This window comes from Strongylocentrotus purpuratus, unplaced genomic scaffold (assembly GCF_000002235.5).
Source record: "Strongylocentrotus purpuratus isolate Spur 01 unplaced genomic scaffold, Spur_5.0 spur5_scaffold_16, whole genome shotgun sequence".
NCBI classification, from domain to species: Eukaryota; Metazoa; Echinodermata; class Echinoidea; order Camarodonta; family Strongylocentrotidae; genus Strongylocentrotus; species Strongylocentrotus purpuratus.
Window position 1 is genome coordinate 7,566,725 of NW_022145601.1, and position 23,576 is coordinate 7,590,300.

General features: G+C 37.0%; 1 protein-coding gene across 1 annotated transcript in view; it reads left to right on the plus strand.

Annotated features, from left to right (window-relative positions):
* Positions 1–1,440: 1,440 nt before the first annotated feature.
* LOC579027 (msx2-interacting protein) overlaps positions 1,441–23,576 on the plus strand; it is an 89,033-nt gene continuing 66,897 nt past the window's right edge. The window contains exon 1 of the mRNA XM_030986666.1: positions 1,441–1,781. Coding sequence (XP_030842526.1) covers positions 1,690–1,781 — 92 coding nt within the window. The 5' untranslated portion in view covers positions 1,441–1,689. The remainder of the gene's footprint in view (positions 1,782–23,576) is intronic.

The window sequence follows — 23,576 nt, forward strand, 5'->3', positions numbered from 1 at the left end:
AACAAATCAACGAAAAACAAATACATCCCAAGTCACAAAAAAAAGATATACGAGCTATTACATTCACAACTTATCACAGACCATAATTATACATGAACATTTACTTTTGGGGGGCATCCTAAATATATTTTTTCTTCTTCATTATCTTGACATGTTTACAAAGGGAATAATTAAATGTTTAACTAAAGTTATTTAAAAAAAAAAGGGAATGTGATGTAATCAGTATGAAATAAAGAGAGAGAGAGATAATCAACGTGAAGCTAAATTACCCCCATACCTAGTAAAAAAAAGGGGGGCACTTCATATCCATTTTATGTGAAATCAAGTAATCAACCAACTATGCACGATCACGAATGTGAATCATGGAGGTAAATTGAGCTCAATATGAAAGGATTAGTAAAGAAACGTATGGACTGTGGAGTATCAATTTTATTAAAGTTAGATAAGTTAGATATGATAAAGCTGAAGCCGGGAGCTGAAGTATTCGAAGAGACAAATTTATGATCACGCGGACTGTGCACTCTCGGAAAAAACAGAAAAGAAAAACAAGCTTCATACATTTACACTCTCGCCCACAAAAATTAACCACGCATGCACATGCCCGTGTCCTACAATAATGAACAAAGAACTAGGCTTCTAGTTCTACAAAAACACGATACGAAAGCTAGCCCTAACAAGTTACCTTATTTGCCACATGATAACCTCTAACATATACAGTCTTTTGATAATAATACAATCAAATGGATTCAAGTAACAGGCGATTGGTAATTTTTGACACAAAATGAGAAATACATAATGTGTTTCAGAGGAGTAGATCCATGCGTGAAAAATGCATTAGTCGCCATTTTGTTTTTACAAATTACCAATTTCTGCTCGACGTTTTCGTCGAGCAAATATTGACATTTAAAATCATTTACTTCGCAAAACATATATGTTAATGTGAAATTAGTAAGGGCATTCATTTCAGGGTATATATTGAGTATATAATTCCAGTATTCCGTGAGAATGTCGTTCGAAAAGGGCGATAAGACAGCCCCACCCGATTGTTTTTCCTCTGGCGCATACTGTATAATGTACTCGGCCTTTGTCTCGGCTTTGTCTGAAGAGTTCCATTTCAACGGCGAAATGAAAAGATTTTACACATAAAATCACAACTTAATCCGAATTAAGTTATCCCAGAGTACGTTCCAAGTATATTCCAGGATAAAACCGCGTTAATATCCTTCAAGAAACATAAATTTAAGTGAATTTTCTATGCAAAACTCTGCAGTTATGTTGCATGAAGAGCGCAGAGAGGAAAATTTCCACTAAGCAATGTAAATACATAACGCTTAGCGCCACTGCACAATGTACGACTGAAATGTGTGTGTGTTTTTGTGTATTGAGAGTATAGTGTGTATGTTGAATGCACGGGGCGATTCAAAAATGACGTCACCCACAAACCACGACACGGCTTTTTGGGCCTCACAAGTTCCCGAGCGAACCGCCAGCCAGCTTAGCGCCAGAACGCTGGGGCAAAGTTTTGCTTGAATTTCACTACACGTTAACGGTACGGTGTGTACGAGCTGCGGTTATCAACAATCTCCAACGCTTGCTTCTTACTACGCTGGAAATATAATGTGGATTTCACGCCCGAAAATAACGTTGATTTCGAGATATTTACTAGGATTTTAACCGGGACTATGACCCATGGCAAGCATGGTGCGCGAAACCAGGCATCTTTGGGTTGGAAATTTACCGGATAATATTCGAGAAGACAAAGTTATAGAGCAATTCAAACGGTGAGTAGAGCTCGAAATCGAGCCATGGTCGTGCTATATATCGTGTGTACATACTAACCGCACACAAACTGTGCGCGAAACCCTCACTACTATCAAAACTTTGCGTTACAAATTGATAAATTTAAGCTATTTGCCCTTGTCTGATTTATTATTAATGTTCATTTAATCGTAGAAATAATGTTTAAGATTATAGATCATTATAGCATATATGTGTTTCTTACTTGCAAATTATTGTTATTCCCCGACTAGTATGTTCGTTTTTCAAACGTTAACGGCTGTTTTCAAAAATTCTGCACGAGGTAATGTTTTGGAGCAATCGCCTACGCTAGCTAGGCATAGGATTCGTGCACAATAAGCTCATCGCTATGGCCTGTATGCGACGCGTTGTTAATTCTGCAAAAAGAAAGACTGGAAGATCGAAAAAAGCTTGAAATAAAGTTGAATGTGTGGAATTGCTACCAGCCAAGTATTCCTTTTACTATATATCACCACATATTTTGAACATTCGTGTTTATCATGATTTACCTTTCAGTTTACTATTTTTCCTTCTGTTCACCATGTTTTGGCAAATTATTTCAGATGCATTTTGTTGAGTGTGATTGAAATGGACTTCAGTCTGGTGAAAATAAGTCATCAGTAGATAGGTAAAATTTAATTCTATGATTTGTGATACTCCAATACAGGTAAAGACAGTAAAAAAAAAATTCAAGAAAATTTGCAATCATTAGATAGGGTAGACTCTCGATTTGAAATTTGTTTTCTGCCCTTTACGAGGCAGAGGCAGAGGCAGAGGAGAAAAATGGGTTTCTAATTAGGCTATATCCGTTCTTTAAATAGAAATATTGAATTGTTTACAGTTTGAAACATAGTATTAACTATTAGCTAGTGTTTTTCCACAAAATAATTGGGGAATAGAATAGAGCCCTTCTAGATGAGAGGGTGAACATGGTAAATTTTATTTCCAGTAGGTATTCAGGTTCCATAAACCCCTAAAGTCTAAGAATTGTATTTTTCAAAAAGCCGTTAGTAGTGATCAATCCAGCAGATTGCAGTATCCAGTATTATCTGTTAAAAAGTACAGTATGTGTGTTTTTTGTTTGTGTCCAAAATCCTGGTCGATATCTTAACTAGGGGGAGGGGCAGTAAAAAAAGTAAGAAACTAAGAAATTTCAAAAGACACACTAGATAGAACTAGTTTTATAACCATATTCTGCGCACACTACCAATTTGTATGTCAGAAAGGTTCTAAAATTTACATACATTTACATGTACAGTACAAGCGCTAGTGCCCTTTGGTAAGGCATTAATCCGCATTACCAGGTCTCTCGGAGAGGACCTAAAGCCGTTGGCGGTGTGGTTGCTTACTTACTTGCATTTATGCTTTCTTAGCAGTCAGGTAAAATGACCACCACCATTAATGTAAATTTATATATGTAATTGCATGTACATTGAAGAAAAAAAAACACACAAAAAAAACCCCAATGAATCAAATTCTTTTAGTGTCAAATTAAGAAAAACATACTGTATAACATGTCAGAATTATTTAATTCATTTATATAAAACACATCAGTTAAACCTGTATTCGCATGCATGTACAGTATATTGGTGCTACAAGTACATGTTTATACCAGCATATCAGTAGTACATGTACCTGTGAAAAAATTGAAATAAAAAGGAGTACCGGTAGTTTTTTTTGGTGAGCAAAAATTTGGTTTGGGAAGGCTCAAAGAGTCGAAAAAAGAAGGGTAAGAAGAAAATGCATGAGATTGCGTAATATGTGGTGCGATGAAAATTCTGTCGACACTAGAAAATTATTTTGTATCTTCGCTCAAAGCCCTTCTGTGAACAATAGATGTACACAAACTGTACAGTACAATGTATGTACATGCACACATCATACCCGCCAAATACACTCCCATCTAAATGTTTCAAGCAAAACTAATGTTAGATGAAACAATGAAATGATCATTTAACATTTTTATGTTTATTCATGCATGTACAATGTGACATCATTTTTAAGGCAATAATGATCATAATTCATGTAAAATCCCTGTTAATTGCAATGCAATCTGGATAGTCATGGATTAAAAAAAAAAGTCCATAAATATGTGCTGAAATCGAAGAGGACCAGCATCATCTTAAATCCTCCTAAACGATTATCATTGAAAAAAAAGACACTTCTGAAGACAAAGCAGGAAAATATTTTTTTGGCAAAGTAAAATCCAGTATATGTTTGCTCTTTTATAAGCCAGTATCTGAAAGCTATAAAACTGACGAACATATAACTCTGTTTCAGGTACATCATCTTTCAGTATTTCTGAACTTCCTTGTATACATGTTCATTCTATAATCTGAGAAGCAAATGCACCATCGATTGAATTTGAAAAAAAGTGAAAATTGTCTTTTTTTAGATGTAGCCTGGTGAGTACTAGTAGTAGGCCTACAGTACAGAACCATTATATTTTTCTGGTGAAATTTGGTTTGTTTTTGGCCGAAGGTAGGCTAAAACGAGACAACTGAATTATAAAAAGTGATGTGGTTTGTGAATTTGCTATATACTGTACATGTACAGTACATGATGAAGGACTGTTTTAATATAATTGGTTGAACAGCAAAGTAAGAGTAAAATCAGCTTGCGAATCACTCATGACGATGCCCCTTCCTCTCTTCTATCCCCAAAATGGCAAAAATCCATTCTAAAAGTATGTGTTTGCTTGTAAGAAGCTATTTTGTTTGTAATTCCTCCCAAGTCCTTTTGTATATGAAGGGATTTTCTTTGATTAGGGCCCAATATTTCTTTGCCTCAAATTCAAATTATGTATTTCAAAGGGGTTTCAAACAAAAATTGATCCATTGAAATTGCAATAAGGCCTTTGTACAGTGTTGTGTGGTGTATGCAACGGACATGCAAAATTTGAAACTGCATGCATGCTGTGTGCATAATGTGTGGAGCGATCCCCATTCACTCTATACATGTTTTGTGCTAGTACGAATTCGCTGCATAAAATACAGTGCCAACTCCTCATACACACAATACTACGACTACGTCTACACACACACACACAAGGCACAGACCTTACAACACAAAATGACACACAAACCCTTTCACACACAAAATGCATAGCTGTACAAAATCAATGGTTGTTTTGTGTGCTACTGCTAGCCTAGAGTTTCAATGCAAAAGCAAGTAAACAACTTTGGTCTATGTAGAATACAGTAAGAGAAAAAGCTGGATGGTTAGATTTTGAAGATAAATCAATTGACCATTGACCAAACTTTATTGTTTCTTTTTTCTTTCTAGTTTTAGGATAGTGGTGGTTTCTGCCTGGCTGTGTATTGATTTTAGAAGTTGAATATTAACCAGGTTCTACCAATAGTACGTGGATTCAATGGGGAAACGGCAATGGGTTTAATCAATTACCAAAGTTGGCCTTGTTTTCTTCCCATTTAATGATCATATTCTTGAGAATTTTGAGGTTGTCTATTGATTCGTGGGTTGCAGTCAAGGTTGTATATGAATCTATATTCACTGGCATGATTGTGTGTGGGGAAACCAAAAAAAAGTATGAAAGCTGAAGCAGCAGTAGAAAAAAGAAGGGGAAGAAAATGTAGAGAGATAGAGAAAGAAAAAACATGGTAGAAAATACTAGAAACTAACCCTGTAAGTTTGGGCTTTGATCTGATATAAAACATGTACAGTGTAACATAAAAGTTCCTAAAATGGAATCATTTTGTTGGACTATGAATTGCTACTGTAGACAAGATTCTAAATCATGTGCATTTATGTATGACGAAGCAATAGGTTTGGAACTTGTACATGCTAGCCCAGTCTTCCAATCTTTTCTCTTTTCATCCCCTCTTTCTTTTCTCTCTATCTTTCTATTTTGTTTTCGCCCCAGGGGCTAGCAGATCTCATCTTTATGTATGATCGCTCTGGGAAGAAAAAAATGTGCATCTTCTTCTTCCTGTTCCGATGGTACTTGAGATAAAGTGGAGTAGATCGCAGGCGCGATATAAGCGAAGAGTGGAGTGTTAAAGGGGTCCTTTAAAGTAAAACATAGATTGAAGGGGAGAGGGGGTGGCATGCAGATTCAATTTTGGGGAGCTATTCGTTGCCGGAGGGTAACCTAATTTCAGATAGACTAGTTAGTAGATTTGTATAATAATAGAAGTAAATTTGTCGTTCTATGATTGTTTTGAAGCTGGCTCAGTAGTACTAAACATATGATTGTAGTTGTAATGATATTTAACAAACATTGCAGCCCCTTTATTCTAAAAGCATATAAAGTAGTATTTTTTAATTTTTTGAATAGATAATTATTTAATTTTGTGCTGGATATGGATGGGGCTGTAGCAAAATTCTATTCTTGAAGCAGTCCTGAAAATGATTGAACTTTGCTGAGCAGAGAGAGAACTAAGCATTTTAACGAGTTCATGCATCTCCACTTTACTCTAGGAAGGATGTTATGGAAAGCCCTAGGGGGGTGTAGGCCTGGATCACATGATGAAACATAGAAAGAAAAGGAGAGAGATAGAAAGACAAAATACATCGGAGAGATATTTTTGGTCGCACATTGATTCGTACTTCCCGCTTCCAAACAAGCAAAATTTGGAAGTAAACAAAAACTGGAAAGTGCTCACTTAGCAACCGCCATTTTTCTCTTCCTTTGTGGTTCTCAACCTCACACTAAGTGCTTTCAAACTCTTCCTTTCACTTATCTCTCTCTCTCTGCAATAAAAAGCTTTACTGTTTTTTATTATTCATCCTTGCCACAATGCGGATTGCTTTGTTTTTATGCACGTGTTGCCCCTTTTTTTTATGACTGAAGAATATTTATAGCGAGACAATTTCATTTTTCTGCGTCGGTCATTGCTCGACTTTGCTGCATTCGGCGATGATAATATACATGAACCTATACTTACACTTTAGAAAAGAAAAAAAGAAAATGTGAAGGGGCAGGGAAGAGAAGATTAAAATCCCTTCCAACTTCCAAGACTTTGGAAAGCAAAAATAGTGACATACGGTACCCAAATTATGTAAATGTACGTGTCTGTACACAGTCTGTTGTATTTTTTATATATTTTTTAAATGTTAGAATTAATGTTACATTACATTGATCCAAGGTTAGGAACTTCACACATCCACAGACAATTTTTTGTTGTCGATGCAGTCTCTCCTTTAGTGTTTTGAGGTCAAATTTATTTGCTTAAAATCAATTTGTAAATGATTGACCCTGACTTTATATCATTAAGATATTAACTATTAGTCATTAAAAAAACAAAAATTGATTATCTCTTGTGAGAATCTAAAATTAAGATTTAAAATTTGTGTTACATGTATATGATGCACCACAAGTGACACAAATCTCAGTCTTACTCGTCTTTAGTCGTAGTCTTTCCTCAAAACTTGGAAAGGTCTTTTATGAGGATCTAAGTGAAGATTAAAATCAAATTTTGAGCACCCCAAAGTAACCTTTTGTTGTTTGAGTAAGAAGCTCTGTAACAGTGCTTTCTGCATGAGATGAGCTAATACACTAGAGAAGTGTTACACATCTCTTCTTTCACTGTGCTTTCTTTGTACAAGTCATGCAGATAGAGTTTGCTCTAGAGGTTGGTCTCTGGGTTCCACAACATTGTTTTGTAAGAATGAGCGACTCCACTGTGTTATAAATCATTCTCAGAAAACCACTGGGAGACGGGATTTAGTGAGGGGAAAAAAAGAAGAAAAAAAAAAGGATAGAGATATACATGTATTTGATTAAACTCCTTCTCTATTTTCAGAGGCAAACTCTATTCTATTGTTACCAAAATATTCAAATTCAGGGATGTTTCTTCAAAGAAAAGACAGGACATGCTACATACATCTTTAGGTCACTAATTATGACTGATAGCATGCGGGTGGATCCATCTTGCATACATTACTTGTTGCTGTATCGGGTAAACAAACATTATGTCAAGCTTTTGAGTTGTCATGGCCTCATGGGTAACTTTTATTCAAGAAGTGTAGATGCCTTTAAAATTTGAAGATATTGGTAATCTGGTATATTAATTAAGAAGAAAAAATGAGTAAAGGAATTAGGGATTTTTACTGTAACCCAAGTGATGTAACAAGATTAAAAGCAAACAAACACAAACATACTGCTCCAAATAACTCACAACATGTGAATTAGATTTTATGGTGAATAGTAAAAGAACGCGCACAATCTTATTTTATGTACTGTACATACATGTACAAAAACTGTATGCATTTCCTACTCACTTGATATTGAAGTGCTTTCTTATAATTACCAAACCAGGAAATAAGTCATATCTTTCTTTTTAATTGGCAATTCTAATTCTACAGAACCCTTACTAGAATGTGATTCCTGGAAATGCAAGACTTATAGAGGAAATAGAGACATCATTAAATCTTCATATTGTTTTGCCAGGCAATTTTTTTAAACAGCCTTGAAGAGTTTGTTCATGTACGTACTTCAAGTTGAACTGAGCAGGTCGTCCTTGATTCTGTGGTGGATTCAGGAAAGTTATAATCCTTTGGAGGAAGTTGTTGTCTGTTGCTACATTTGTACTAGCTAGACTAGATGTTATGAGGAAGAAACAAAATTCACAAAAGAATACCAGAGACTAGGAGATAAAACAAGATTGGACTGTTTACTTCTGAAACACTACAAAAATGGCGAGAAGCTGACATACACTGTAAGGCCCGAATTCACCAAGGAGGTTTACATTTAACCCGTGGTTTAAATTTAAACCTTCATTTACATAACCCATGGTTTAAAATAAGCGCAAAATAAGCGTACCTTGCCTTGCGCGCGTCTAATATTGGACCTCTTGACTGTGTTGCGCTTATTTTGCGCTAATTCTAAACCATGGGTTATGTAAATGAAGGTTTAAACCATGGGTTAAATCTAAACCTCCTTTGTGAATTCGAGCCTCAATGTTTGACCTACTGACGTACCTGTAGTTTGAGAAGTACCGGTAGTCACTGTGATTTTCACAGAAAGATGTGTGGACAAGTTTTTAATAGACAGTGTACTGTATATAAAAAAAAATAGACTCAAAGAGTAAATACAAGTACCATGTACTATCATCAGATTACACTGAAACTTTATATATTTCTTATATGAAATATGTTGGAGACAGTTTTATTAGCCCCCAACTTTTGTTTCCCCATTGATTTTTATTATACTTCATAAGTAATTAATAGAATCAATTGTGTCTTTCTTGTCAACTTCCACAAGTGGCCAAATAATTCATACTCATGGTCGACAGACTTTCAGTTTCGGATCCATCATGAAAGTGTGCAGAGAGTCTGCTGGTCTTGTCTTGGTTTTGGGTTGGTAATATGGAGTCCAATAAATCATGTTGTCTCAGGGCCAAACAGACTGTAATATTATTTATTATTATTATTATTTGTTTGGAAGGGGGGGGGGGGGAGGGGTGGATGCTGCTTTATCAGAGATTTGTTCAATATGAATAAGGAACAAGGGATCAGAAGGTCACACTTTATGATGGCCTTTGATAATTGATTTGGAATCATGGTTTACCTGTGTACTAGTATGAGACAGAAAACTGAGGGTTGGATAGATGTAATGTGCAAGTACATTTTGTACATGTTGAACAGTACATGTACATGTATGTACAGTGTATGCAGCCTATACAGTATTGTAGGATTAGATTAACACAGTGTACATGCATGTCATGCAGTGCACTTGGTCATTGTGTATACATGTATGCTTGTGCTTTGTATGCCCTGCATTGTTTAAGTTCATGGATTGTTGGGTCAGACATTTCCATCTCCAAGAATGGCCTACTTTGTAATTGTTCCTTTCATGTAAACACATGAATGAATGAATGAATGAACTAATAGTAATAACCCTTGGATACATGCACTCCCATTGATCCTTCGTGTCAAGGTCTCTGATCAAATTCAATAGCCATTTTGTTTCAAAGAGTTCAAAGCCTTTGGAATACAATCAATACTGCCCCACTGCCCTTTGTATTGAGTATACAGTAGACTAGTTTGGGGTCTCCCTGGACTGGTCTGGATGACTACACTCTAGCAGTACAAGGTTTTTAATGACCTGTACTTCCTGGAGGATAATAGCTCCGATACAAATGTAGACTTTGGTTCAACTGATACATAATAAGCAAAGGCTTTGTGTTTAGACATGTATTGGGTCCATGATTTAGATACATTGTAAGTGGGACATTGATTATTGGAGCTGTTATGAGTTACTTACAGACCTTAACATGTTCAGACATGTACTATACCGCAAACAGGCTTTAATACAGTCAAGCGCTTGAAGCAGAGAGGAAAATGTACACACATCTATTTAGCGAGTAACCCACATTATCATTTGCATGTAAATATAAAACACAAGGCATACATGTATGTACTGTACTTTCAGTATACATTTTAAATAAATGAAACAAAACAAAACAAAAATACATATGTTGCTTCAGATGATTTTGGTTTGGTTACCATGTGTTTTTAAACTTTCTAGATTTTTTAATTTTTTTTATTGGATTTGCCTCCACGACACAAAAGATTCTCATCAAATTTAGAGGGTTGAAATATAATCCCCTCATTATGCCCCTACACACTTCCTACATGTACTTCAGTTGTTTTCATCTTTCTCTTTTAAAGCTATTCTTGGATCGTTACAAGTAACATAAATCCGGATAAATGTGAGGAAAGGTTAAAAATATGCCAGAGATCTTATGAGTAATCTTTTTCTCTCTCTCAGAAGCCATTTATAACCTGCATCTCATGTGATCAAGAGCAGGGGTGGACCTGACATTTGCTTGAGAGAGTTGACACGCAAACAGACTGTCGATGTGTAACTCCCGTACAATCATTATTACTCGACGACGTGACCTTTAGAATTTGGGAAAGCAACGTCACGTCACGCAGGAAAAACATGAAAGCCAGCTTGGAAGTGCTTACAGTTTGATATTATGTAGAAGTGTTTTGAAACTTGATCTTGCCAATATGATCGTGTCATGTAATCCACTTGTGTACATTTCACCAAAACACAGACATTGTTCACATACGTATTACACACACACACTTGTTCGTTATAGCTGTCGGATTGTGCTTTCTTGCCTCAACCTTCCTGTGAAAAGTCATGCCATATGTTGCAGAAAAATCATGGAGCCTCGGCTGGCTCGAGCCAAGAATAGCAAGACGATATCCTGTTCAGTGAATGAGGGTCCCGGTTTATATGGCCTCTATATTGTAAGCTGTCAATGTACTGCAAAGGGGAAAAGGTCGTAGAATGTAGAGAGAGTTTGGCAGACAAGATCTGTGGCCAACACCCAAATGCTTTCTTTATGCTTATAAATCAATGTGTAGGCTCTATCAGACACATTGTCGCTGTTTTGTTTTCTTCTTGTGATTTGATTAGTAATGCCTTTCATATGGTACGTGTGTGAACACTGTAAATATTAATAGTAGAGATGTTGTGTTTAATGACTTTTGTGTTCAGATTAATGCCCAACTATACTTATAGGCCTATACATTTACAGCTGTAGTAGTTCATGTGAACATGTACAAATCCATGAATACATGCAAGACTTAAATAACAGAAAAAAGTACACTCAACTGATTTGATTTGGCATCAACATTTATAAAGATAAGACATAAATAGAACAGGTTTAGCATACTATACATCCAGGCAAGTCCACAAGATTTTCCAATTAAACATTTGCTATCCGCCTAGTGTAAATGATCATTGCAAATCCATCATGCCTACATTAAAATAATTGTAACAGCTGCATTTAGTTTGTATAATAAAGACCATACAATAAAGTGGCTGCACCCCCGCAAGGCCCCTACAGAATGTAGAGGGAGTGCCATACAATGTAATTTAAACAGCTTGGCTCTCAGAAAGCATTTAAATTCGCTGCGATGTGTAGGTGTATTATTAAATGATTGCTTGCAGACCTAGATGCAGCCTGGGCATACACTGTACATGTATGTGTAGTTGTACGCAGTTTTGCACTACAGAGCAATTTATAAATGTTACTCAGATGGATTTGATAAACATGACACCAAGAAGGTTAAACCTGCTATATTATGGCCACCATATAAATAAATCTGAATGAATTCAATCCAGTTTGAAAATTAATCGAGAGTAATTTCTGTGGCAAGAATCTTTCGTGGATTGTAATAAGTAAATTAAATCAATAAATTAAACTAATTAGTTTCATTTGTGAATGAGTTATTTTGCAGCACGAGAAAGACTTTCCAGATTCTGCACCACTTGCAAAATTTTGCGTCCATTTTGTGCACACACAGCCGTTCTGGTTCTACAGCACAAGAAAGGCCTAAAAAAACTAAATAATTCAAGCCAGTTTCTTTCAAAATGGAATTCTTTAATAAGACATGTTCCTTTAAATGTACATGTTAGCCTTCACTTTCAACAGTGAACGGAGCAGAGAGTGCCATACCTGTGCGTACTGCACTTATGAATGGGGGCCATGACAGATGGCTAGTTTCCTATAGGATGAGAGAGACAGGGGGCACCCCATTTACAAAGGGGGGGGGGGGGTTACATTTTGTGAGGGCCGTTCAGGGATTTCTAACCGTCTCGATGAATCACCACACAAGGGAAGAGGAAATTAAACATGCGTGACTGTAAGTAGACCGTGTGTGAGAGACAAGAAGAAAACAGGGATTGGAGAGAGAGAGAGATTGAGAAATAGAGAGAGAGATTGAAGCACAGAGGAATTATCTTATGAGATGAGCCTGTACAGGGGATATATTTGTAGCTTGAAAGGGACTTAGTTCATTTGAATACAATCGAAGCAAAAGTAGCTCTGGCCCAGGGACGGTGTAGCAGAGGGCTTGAAGCGAAAGTAATTAATACAGAAGGGGATGTGATATTCACCACTAAAGAGGATACAGTTTGAAGTGGGAGGTGGAGAGAAACGGGGAAGCCGTACAAACACTGCCAGGGCTTAAATTAATCCAAGGCCACCAAGGCCATGGCCGAGGATGCCTCTTTGAGTGGCCTCAATGCCCCTCTCATTAGCCTTGGAGATTTTTTGTGCCCTTTTTAATTCTTCCTATTTGTGCTGTAATATAGGAATGTGCCCTACAGAAAAGTGGCCTTGCCCTAAAAATATTGAAATGTAAGGCCTGCACTGCCATATTGCAGATGAATATACCAATGAAAATAATATAAGCCAGCTGACTACAAAAAATTTAGTGCATTGAATATGCATACAAAACTGTTCATGTATGGGGGCTCACAATAATCCGTGAATCCATTGATTAGACAGATATCAACTAGCGTTCTCTGTCAGATCAATGACGATTCTCTCTGTTTCTTCTCTTGTCTGTAGTTTTAATCTCTATAAGTCATTTCCTAGTTGTACATGCGCCCTGCAAATCGAGCGAGAGATATTTTGTCAGAATCGCATGATTTTTATGTAAATCATCAAAGGTTACAACAACATTTTATTTCCTCGCTCTTAAGGCGAAGAATCCAAGATATATTATGTGTTATATCCCAAAGCAGAATTGTAAGCGTCCATGGGAAGATATCTTCTGATTATCTTCACAGCATACTCGTGTTCCGTTTCATCCAGAGCCAATGGAATATTTGATTGTAGGTAGAAGAATAATAACATGACGTGTGCGTGGGTGGGTAGGCCGGGTTTGCTTGCTTGCGTGTGAGGCTCAATCCGCTGTATTTGCTTTTTAAAAAGCTGTGTTTTTATTAATAAATCTGGGGAGCCTGGGAGCTTCTGCTCGCTCCTTGTAGAGTCGGCCGTCATGCAAATATTTCTGAATTCAGATCAATTGAATTATGTTGGCCCAGTGTGTGTCACACAGGATATGATTCTACCGGCATATATGACATAATTAAATCGGATTCTATTTAGCTCGGGTAACTTGAAAGTCACTGGTTTTTACCAAAACATGGCAATGGAGAAACATAGAAGATCTCAATGCTTCAGTTGCTGCTGTTCAATGTTTTTATTGGTGGCAAATTTCCAGCAAAATTGACATGGAGAATTATCAATATTACTATTGAAGAATGTCTAAAAAAAATTAAAGCATTATCTCACAAGGTGTTTTCTAAGAAAAAAATAAAGTAAATGGCTTCAAAATAATTTTTTTTTGGGGGGAAATTTGAGTAACACCATGGATATCACCAACGTCCTTCACCTAAAGAATCTAGAGCATTTTAACACATACCGGCACAGTTGGTAAGGGGTGGGGGGGGGGGGGGGGGGGGAGAGGGATATTTTCTTGAAAGTCAAGCCACAAGATCTGAGACCTTCTAAAGTTGTTGCTAGACGCTTGGCATACAGGGAAAGGAAACTCTAATATTCCCCAGGCGGTGAGACGGACAGGGGTGCTATTTTCTCTCCCTGCGGTCATCTCAGAAATTATATCACTTCCCGCTTTCATGGTGTTGTTACGTCCATGCAGGTTGTCGTCATCGCAAGCTGTTCGTGGAATCGCGTTGTAGAAACCCCTTGCCCAGAGTTATGGTCAGTTACGATCGAACGCTTCTCATTGCATAGATGATACCTGAGAGGAAAATGAAGAGGATAGATGATATAATGGTTTCATTCAAATATAAAGAAATGCAGTTTGTTATGTTGACATTTGAATACGCGGTTAAACAATGGCAACCATGCAGCCTGCAACTTGCAAGCTGCTTCACTGAAAACAAAGGTTGGGTCATAATTTCTTGCACCATCTTGAGGTCTCAATTAACGAACCTCATTTATAATCAGGGAATTAAATCCTATCGTTAGTGGATCACTATGAACTTGTAACGCTAGCCTGAGTCAAGCCAGCTGTCCACAATAATACACAAACAAACCCTAAATACAATACCCCTGATGTTAATGAGAAACTAATGAACTCCTTGACCTCACAGTCATGCTTGAACAAAGGATATTTGTCATATCTCCGCAAATTTTTGGTTTAACAACAGGCTTGCATGTACACTGTATCTGTGATAATAATTGGGTAAAGCTACATGCACATATATATTGAGGTTCACACAAAAGTCGTTAACGTTAAGTTTAGGTCGATACTTTGGCGATATCTTGTAGTTGGGGACTTTGTGGATGCACGCGTGGTGGTTACAAAACTATGACAGATCTTATGGTTAGTGTGATACACAAAACCATGAGATGTGGGGGTTCTTACTCATATTTATTGGCCTTGCAGATGAAATTAACTTTAAAGTTATACCATCTTGTAGTTCAAATGAATGCTTTCCCTGGCTTGTATTTATTTTAAACTTTGATTTTTTTAAAATATTCCTGTGTGAACCTTTATCGTTGGTGGGGGAACAATGTCTATAACATAAGGTTTCACAAAATCAAAGTTTATAACTATGATGGATCAGTATGAATATACTGTCACTATGAACATGACGGGCAAAGAAAGCGGACAAAATATTAATATACAGTTCCTCAGGTAGACAAAGGAACATCCCTTCACTGCTATTATGTAAAAGTGTGTAGAACAGGTGTCACATGCCTATTCACCTGTTGTACACATTTTTACATAATAGCAGTGAAGGGATGTTCCTTTGTCTACTTGAGGAACTGTATATTTTGTCCGCTTTCTTTGTCCGTCATGTTCATAGTGTGTAGGCCTACATACTGTAGTTATTGATAAAAATTGATGAAAATAAAGAGTGACTGATTCTTTCATTGTAGTATTGTACTCAATTCATGTGGATTATTATGCCAGTATGCCTTATGGTTAGTATGCCTAGTACAGTACCTTGTATGCCTTGTGCATTATTTTATTATCATTAAGGATATCCCAAAATTGTCAACACAGTATGGTAACAAGATAATCCTTGCACGTTGTTTTTCCCTCCTTCAAAATCTTTCCCAGGGACATATTTTTCAGCTGCTTCGCACATGCCAGCTATTACATAACAATGCTAATCATTTAACATCCGTTTGACTCACAGCCCTTTGTGACCAAGCGTTTTTGTTTCATGTGTTGTCCCAAGCATTGTCATAAGTAGTTGGTCCTCAAATTCAGAGTATGATATTTGTCCAAACGATATATGTTGTTTATTTCACATACATGTAATGTACATGTAGTAATGTTATTGAGAAAACATGTAATGAACAGCATATATGCATTTTGTCAAAGAAAAAGTAATTGTTTAATCACCTTCTTGGTTGTATAAAAAAAACATGACCTTTGTGCTACTTTCTACAACAGGGGGGGGGGGGGGGGGTAGATTTAGAATGTGTGCAGCCATTGATGTAATTGAACAGTGTGACTTCCATATCTCCTGTTATTAATTTTTCCCTGACCTTCAAATGTTCAAAGATACACAGCTGCTGTTCTCAGCTTTCAATATTGACAGAAAAAAAAGAGAAGATTTTTCTTTTCTTTTCTTTTCTCAATGAGGTGTTAGATAGAGCCTTGAACGTCTGAATTTTCAGCAATTCTGGGTATGATTTTTGTTTCGTTTAAATACAGTTTTAGCTCCATTTAGAGGGAATAGCGAATAGTAACTGCCTTGTTAGATATTATATTCCAAATAAAGCTACACGTTTGAACTACCGGTACATAACTGGCACCATGCCAAACACCCTGTCATGCAACGTTTCCTTTGACATATCAAATGAGGCGGAACATGGGAGGAATAGCAAGCTGCTTTCTTTATTTAAGAATCAAGGTTTTACCGGGAATATTTTGAGGTACAGCAAACAATATGTGCATAACAAAATTTCAACAGATTTACACAGTTAGTAGCTACATGTATATATACCGGTAGTCAAATATATTTAAAATCATATTGGCCTTATGGCCTACAGATCAAGAACTGTAATGGACCTAAAAACTATTTGAGCTATAGCTGCTTTTTATCTGCCTTCAAAAATAGAGGGAAAAATACTCAAACAATGGAGAGATAGAGGTATAGAGAGAAACGAAATGGGGAAAACAAGCTGCTATCCTGTTTAATATCTCGTGACCCTGTCGTTAAACAAGGATGGTCCAAAGTCTGAGTTTGCACAGCGAGCTCTGTGAAAAACATTAGCCCAAATTTAGACTTTGGAACAACAAGAAAGAAAGAAAAAAGAGCTGAAGAGTGTGTTTGCCTTCCTGGTTTTCCTTAACTATTTCTAGATTTTTTTCTTTTTTGTTAATAGTTCCTTGGAGCGTGGACCCACTCCTCTTCTGTTGCTTTTATTTGTAATCTGAAATGTCTACAAAGGAGTGATAAAAGACATTTGATCAGTGTTGCGTTTTAGGAGTAGAATAACGAGTGGGAGAGGAGAAGAATAAAGAGTGGGAGAGGAGAAGAATAAAGAGTGGGAGAGGAGAAGAATAAAGAGTGGGAGAGGAGAAGAATAAAGAGTGGGAGAGGAGAAGAATAACGAGTGGGAGAGGAGAAGAATAAAGAGTGGGAGAGGAGAAGAATAAAGAGAGGGAGAGGAGAAGAATAACGAGAGGGAGAGGAGAAGAATAAAGAGTGGGAGAGGAGAAGAATAAAGAGTGGGAGAGGAGAAGAATAAAGAGAGGGAGAGGAGAAGAATAAAGAGTGGGAGAGGAGAAGAACAAAGAGTGGGAGAGGAGAAGAATAAAGAGTGGGAGAGGAGAAGAATAAAGAGTGGGAGAGGAGAAGAATAAAGAGTGGGAGAGGAGAAGAATAAAGAGTGGGAGAGGAGAAGAATAAAGAGTGGGAGAGGAGAAGAATAACGAGTGGGAGAGGAGAAGAATAAAGAGTGGGAGAGGAGAAGAATAAAGAGTGGGAGAGGAGAAGAATAAAGAGTGGGAGAGTGGGAGAGGAGAAGAATAAAGAGTGGGAGAGTGGGAGAGGAGAAGAATAAAGAGTGAGAGAGGAGAAGAATAAAGAGTGGGAGAGGAGAAGAATAAAGAGTGGGAGAGGAGAAGAATAAAGAGTGGGAGAGGAGAAGAATAAAGGGTGGGAGAGGAGTAGAATAAAGGGTGGGAGAGGGGAAGAATAAAGAGTGGGAGAGGAGAAGAATAAAGAGTGGGAGAGGAGAAGAATAAAGAGTGGGAGAGGAGTAGAATAAAGAGTGGGAGAGGAGAAGAATAAAGAGTGGGAGAGGAGAAGAATAAAGGGTGGGAGAGGAGAAGAATAAAGAGTGAGAGAGGAGAAGAATAAAGAGTGGGAGAGGAGAAGAATAAAGAGTGGGAGAGGAGAAGAATAAAGAGTGGGAGAGGAGAAGAATAAAGAGTGGGAGAGGAGAAGAATAAAGGGTGGGAGAGGAGAAGAATAAAGAGTGGGAGAGGAGAAGAATAAAGGGTGGGAGAGGAGAAGAATAAAGAGTGAGAGAGGAGAAGAATAAAGAGTGGGAGAGGAGTAGAATAAAGAGTGGGAGAGGAGAAGAATAAAGAGTGGGAGAGGAGAAGAATAAAGAGTGGGAGAGGAGAAGAATAAAGAGTGGGAGAGGAGAAGAATAAAGAGTGGGAGAGTGGGAGAGGAGAAGAATAAAGAGTGGGAGAGTGGGAGAGGAGAAGAATAAAGAGTGGGAGAGTGGGAGAGGAGAAGAATAAAGAGCCGGAGTGGAAAGGAATGTATAGATGGAAGAAAATTGAGAGAGAGAGAGAGAGAGAGAGAGAGAGAGAGAGAGAGAGGGGGGGGGGGGAAGGAGAGAGAATTGAGGGGTCTGTGTGAATAGATGATGCAATAGTATTTGCTGTAGTTTTAGGTATAGTTTTTAGTGGGTTTTGCTTACTTGTTTGTGTTCTATTTTTGAATTTGGGAATAGTAAGATTAAGAATCTTGAGTGAGAGAAGGGATATTTATATGCCTGTACCATCTATTAAAGGAGAGTTGGAAAACATACCTCATCATTACCATTATCACCATCGATACCATCATCATCTTCATCATAATCATTCATCACCATCAATTTCATCCCTGCCATCATCATGCAATCATTCCCCGAGTCCAGACAAAAACAAAAATGCTCTGATTCAGGCCTCCATATCCACTATCTTTTTTCTCTCTCTCCTTCCTCATCAAATCTCTCTCCTCCTCATCATCTCTCTCTCTCTCTCTCTTTCTCTCTCTCTCTCTCCTCCTCATCTCTCTCTCTCTCTCTCTCTCTCTCTCTCTCTCTCCTCATCCTCTCCATCTCAAGGCTTCACTATTTACTGCTCTCTAGTCTCTTCTGTCCCTCTTCCACCGCCTCCCTGTTGCTTAGCAACAGTGGAGTTCTATCCTCGCAGCTGAAGTCCTCCAACTCTGATTTGTGAAAAGAAGCAGAAAAACCGGTGAGAAAGATGAGAAAAATAAAAAGAGAGAGAGAGAGAGAGAGAGAGAGAGAGAGAGAGTGAGCGAGAGGGAGAGAGTGAGCGAGAGGGAGAGAGAGAGAGAAAGAGAAACATCCATGCCTGGAATGGATCTCATGATCTCCAGGCATACGAGACGCGATGCCGTGTTTCTCCATCTTTTTTTCTCGAAAATACCAGAGGTCATATAAAATGAGTGTCCTTCCAGCATGCCTCGATTGGAAAACATAGGACAGCACTAAATCTAGCCAGATGAGAGGCTGACAAGAAAATGAAGGCTGGAAAGCTTGGAAGCAAAAAAGAAAAAGAGACGAGAAATGTAGAAATCAGTCCATATGGATTCCGTTTTCAAACAGATAGGATAGGGTTTTACTTATTTTGCATCTCGCTCTGTCATTGAATGGCTAGATTCGTGAGGAGCGCCCAAGGCTTAATTTGCATCGCCTATCTATCTTTATGTTTGTATTTGCTTTCCCCGCTGAAGGGGGCTCATTCGGAGGCAGGATTTTTCTTGTCCATACAGAGAATGCTCTGCCTCAAGGGGAATAATATGTTCGGCTGTCGAAGAAAATACATTATTACATCAGTAGACGAGAACAGTGAAAAGAGTAAAGGTCCTCCTACCCGGTACAATGTATGCTTTCTTTCTGTTTTCGCAGTAGCCTTGGCATTTCGCAGATTGATCATTTGAACAAAAAATCTGACTCTCTGTAATGATGAAATGATGAAAATATCAAGTACGAATCATCCATCAATTATCATTATGATCATCTTTCCAATATGATGATATAATGATTATAAAGATACATATCAAGACTGTTCGATAACAAGTAATTACATGTATTTATTACTGTGGTCATTGGAACAAAATCGCATTGAATTTGTAACATACATGTAGTCCAGGGTTGCCAACTTGCGCTTCAGATTTTTAAAAATTATTATTTTGTTTACTTTTGTGTTGTTGTATTCAACGAAGCACCATTTGTTGTGAGGTATAGGCTATGAACATGTTTGAAAGCTGCCTTTGTATTAAATTGTTGTTGTTGATTAGCATCATATGGTAAGCACTAAGCAGTTAGTTTTTCACTTTTCTAGTTGGTTTCAATTCACGATAACTAATTTCTTGCCCATGCAGGTTCTCTAGATCACCTTTAAAGGAAGTAAATTCAAACCAACATGTAAACTCTTTGAATGATTTCGCATTACCATGATAAGGAAGACCTTTCAGTCATCATTAGTGTCCCTATCTTGTACTTTGAAACATGACATAACAACTGTTGTTTGCGTTAGCCAGGCGCCCCTGGAGAAATAACAATGATGCAACCAATTGTTATCTTCCTTGTCACTGTTCTCAAAAGAAAGAAAGAAAAGCAAATGCTTGCTTGACCAAAGATTTTATATGTTTTCAGTGGGTAGACCTTAGAATTTGCAACCCAGGCCATGTCTTGAATTCTTGAGCTACATGTATATTGTTTTGGACTGTTCCCTTTATGATGCTGATTGAACTTTTCCTTCTTGTAAATTAATTCTTTTGAATATTCTAGATTTCCCCCTCAATCTTTGCTAATGGCTCCACCAGGTTCACCTAATTCCAATCATAAGGATAACAAAAGAAAACAAAACAAGTTTAAAGAGCATGCAAGGACACATGGCTACATGTAATTAATAAAGTCAAAGTCATGCTCTGACGATGAAGAGCAGTAGTTCATTGTTCATCATGTCATCACAAGGTTTGTGAACGTTGCTTTCACACTCTCTTCACTGTAGTTACATTCTATAGTAGAACTTGGCTCGATAAGTTGACTACAACTATCTGCTCAGTGCTTATACAGAAACTACTACACTTATAAACTTTCAGTGTGTAAGCTTCAGTTTCTTGTTTTGAATGCCCATATTTGGGTTGAGTATCAGCTTGATTTCCTCAAACTTGAGGTGTAAAGATGTTTATGAAACTACTTGGACATGCAAACATACTACAGTGTAGTTCATATTATGAACTAGTATGTTTGTATGTCCGAGTAGTTATTTACAATATTTATATATTCGATAGTATTTCCCTGTTCATTATAGTTTGTGTCATCAGGTATCCATTTTCATGCTTCTATGCCCATTAATCATTTATCTTTCTAATGCCTTTTCTATTTACATCTCATTCTATTGAATTATAAATCAATTTTTACTTGAAATAGAGTTCGTTTATTTGAATAATGATAGATTGTGGTTACTTTGATGTATATATGGCTCACTGTATGTCCATTATACAGTGACACTCCTATTGTAGCACTCCGGAAATTGGCAGTCAAAATTTGTGATTTTGCTCAAAATCTAAATCAATCACAATTTTTACAAAGATCATGCTACAAATCAGTTTATCAGTATCAATTTCAATTGCCAGTCCTGATTAATTGTGCTGTCATTTTCTTTGTTGTTGAATAAGGAACAAAATAAAATAAATCTGGTACTGTGGTACATTTGTAGTTGGTTTTTAGATTTTAGACAGTAGAGTGTAGTAATTCATTATTTTGCTGTACGGCAGGAAAAAACCAAACAAACTTGTCTATTCAATGAAGCAAACAAAGGAGCAGACAATAGGGAACAAGAGTGAAGAATCTCTCTTCCTGTTTCACTCAGTAATATTGTTATACAAAAGCTACGATAATAAACATTATCAGTTCCATCACATGATCATGCATAGTTACATGCAGAGCCTACACGTCTCCAAAACACACTACTATCAACTATTAAAAACCTTTGTTCAAGAAAGTCAACAAGACTTTGAACTAGCCGTTGAACTTATTCATACAAAAATAGTGACAAGAGAAGACAATAAGAAAACAGAAAAATTAACAAAAACTGGCCCTTGCACCTGGTGGGAAGTTTGTTTTTGTGTATATTCTTGGATATAATGATTATGATAAGAATATACAATGTAAATATAAAGGTTGGGCTGGTAACGGAGAGGAGTACTGTGAATGAAGCACGTTTCTTTATGACTCAACCCTTGTTTTTTCCCTCTCCACCTTTTGTTCTCTCTCGGGCTCTCGTGAACATTGAACAGTTTCTATTAACACTGACCTAGATTCGAGAGAGAGATAAATAATAAATTGTGATAAATCAAAAGCGGGAGGGGGTGAGCGAGAAAGCTCTCGATGTTTGGAGTTGATTCGAGACGGGTTAGCTTACTTTATCAGGTTCCACGTCATCAATTCAGGGTGAGGTTTTTAATCACCAATCCCATGCCCTGTATTCCCATGTCTACTACATGTACCTGTACTTAGAGCAGCCACTACACATGAATATATTATTGCCATACGTGATGTCGAATTATGACCTATTTTTTTTAATGTAACAACATTTGTTGTTTGTAATGAAATTTGGTCGTAGGCATGCGGTTGAAAATCTGTTTTTTTTTTATGCCACTTGAAAAAAATGATTGAATTGAATTAAGTTTGCTGCATTCTCTCCATCTCATTAAAAGGATTGATTTTAATATTGAAGAAATGGATAGGATTCATGTTTCTCCTTTTCTTTTCTTCTATTTTTTCTTCTCCATGGTTTCTAAATATGTGTTGCCCCAAATACATTGTATTTTTGGGGTATGATTTTTGTTTGCGATATTCGAAAATGATAAGTGTTGGAAGGAACTTACAAGTATTATTATACACAATTTTGTATTAGCATCAGTTTATTGTTGCAGTATATGCATTTTATTTCGGGGGTGGGGGGGGGGGGTTGGACTCGATGGAGATAGGGAAAATGAGGACCTCTTTGCCCCTCTTGTTTTTAGTTCTGTAGATAATTAGTAGTTCATAATTGTTCGTTTCCTGTAGCTTGACATTCACAAATTTCTTTTTAAAAATCCAAAAAGAATCAGTGGTTGAGGCCAGTCATAACAAACCTCATATGCTTCTCATTCAAACCGTTATGCTTTTAGATTTGTCTCTTTCCCTCTCTTTCCCTCTCTTTCCCTCTCTTTCCCTCTTTCAATCCCTTTAAGCTTTTTAGGATGCAATGTGATTACATCAATAGATTTACTGTAAATCTCACTCTAATGCTCTTGACTATGTCTGTAAATTATTTACTTTAATTAATGATGCAAATATTGAGAAATATTTCAAATAGTCATATTCTACTCATAGTCCAATTGTCTTTAACACAGCGCCTTTATTACATGTACGTATACACTGTATTCTGACCGAATAATACTCACAGTTACTTTTTTTTATTCAGTCAAATTTAAACTTGTAGTAATTAGAGCCCAAATCTATTGGCCCGTAAAAAACCAAAAAAAAAACACCAACAACATCATCTTGATGATCCATACCACAACAACAACAACAACAACAAAAACAAAAACAAAACTCTTATATAAGATACAAAATACCCACCCACCCTTAAGGTAGTCATGATGTTTTGTCATATTTTAGAAAGTTTAGGGCGGGACAGGGAAAGAGGATGTTGAAAACGAGATAAACGGAACATCATACTGCAAGACAGGATGACAATTCACATGAGGGAACTAA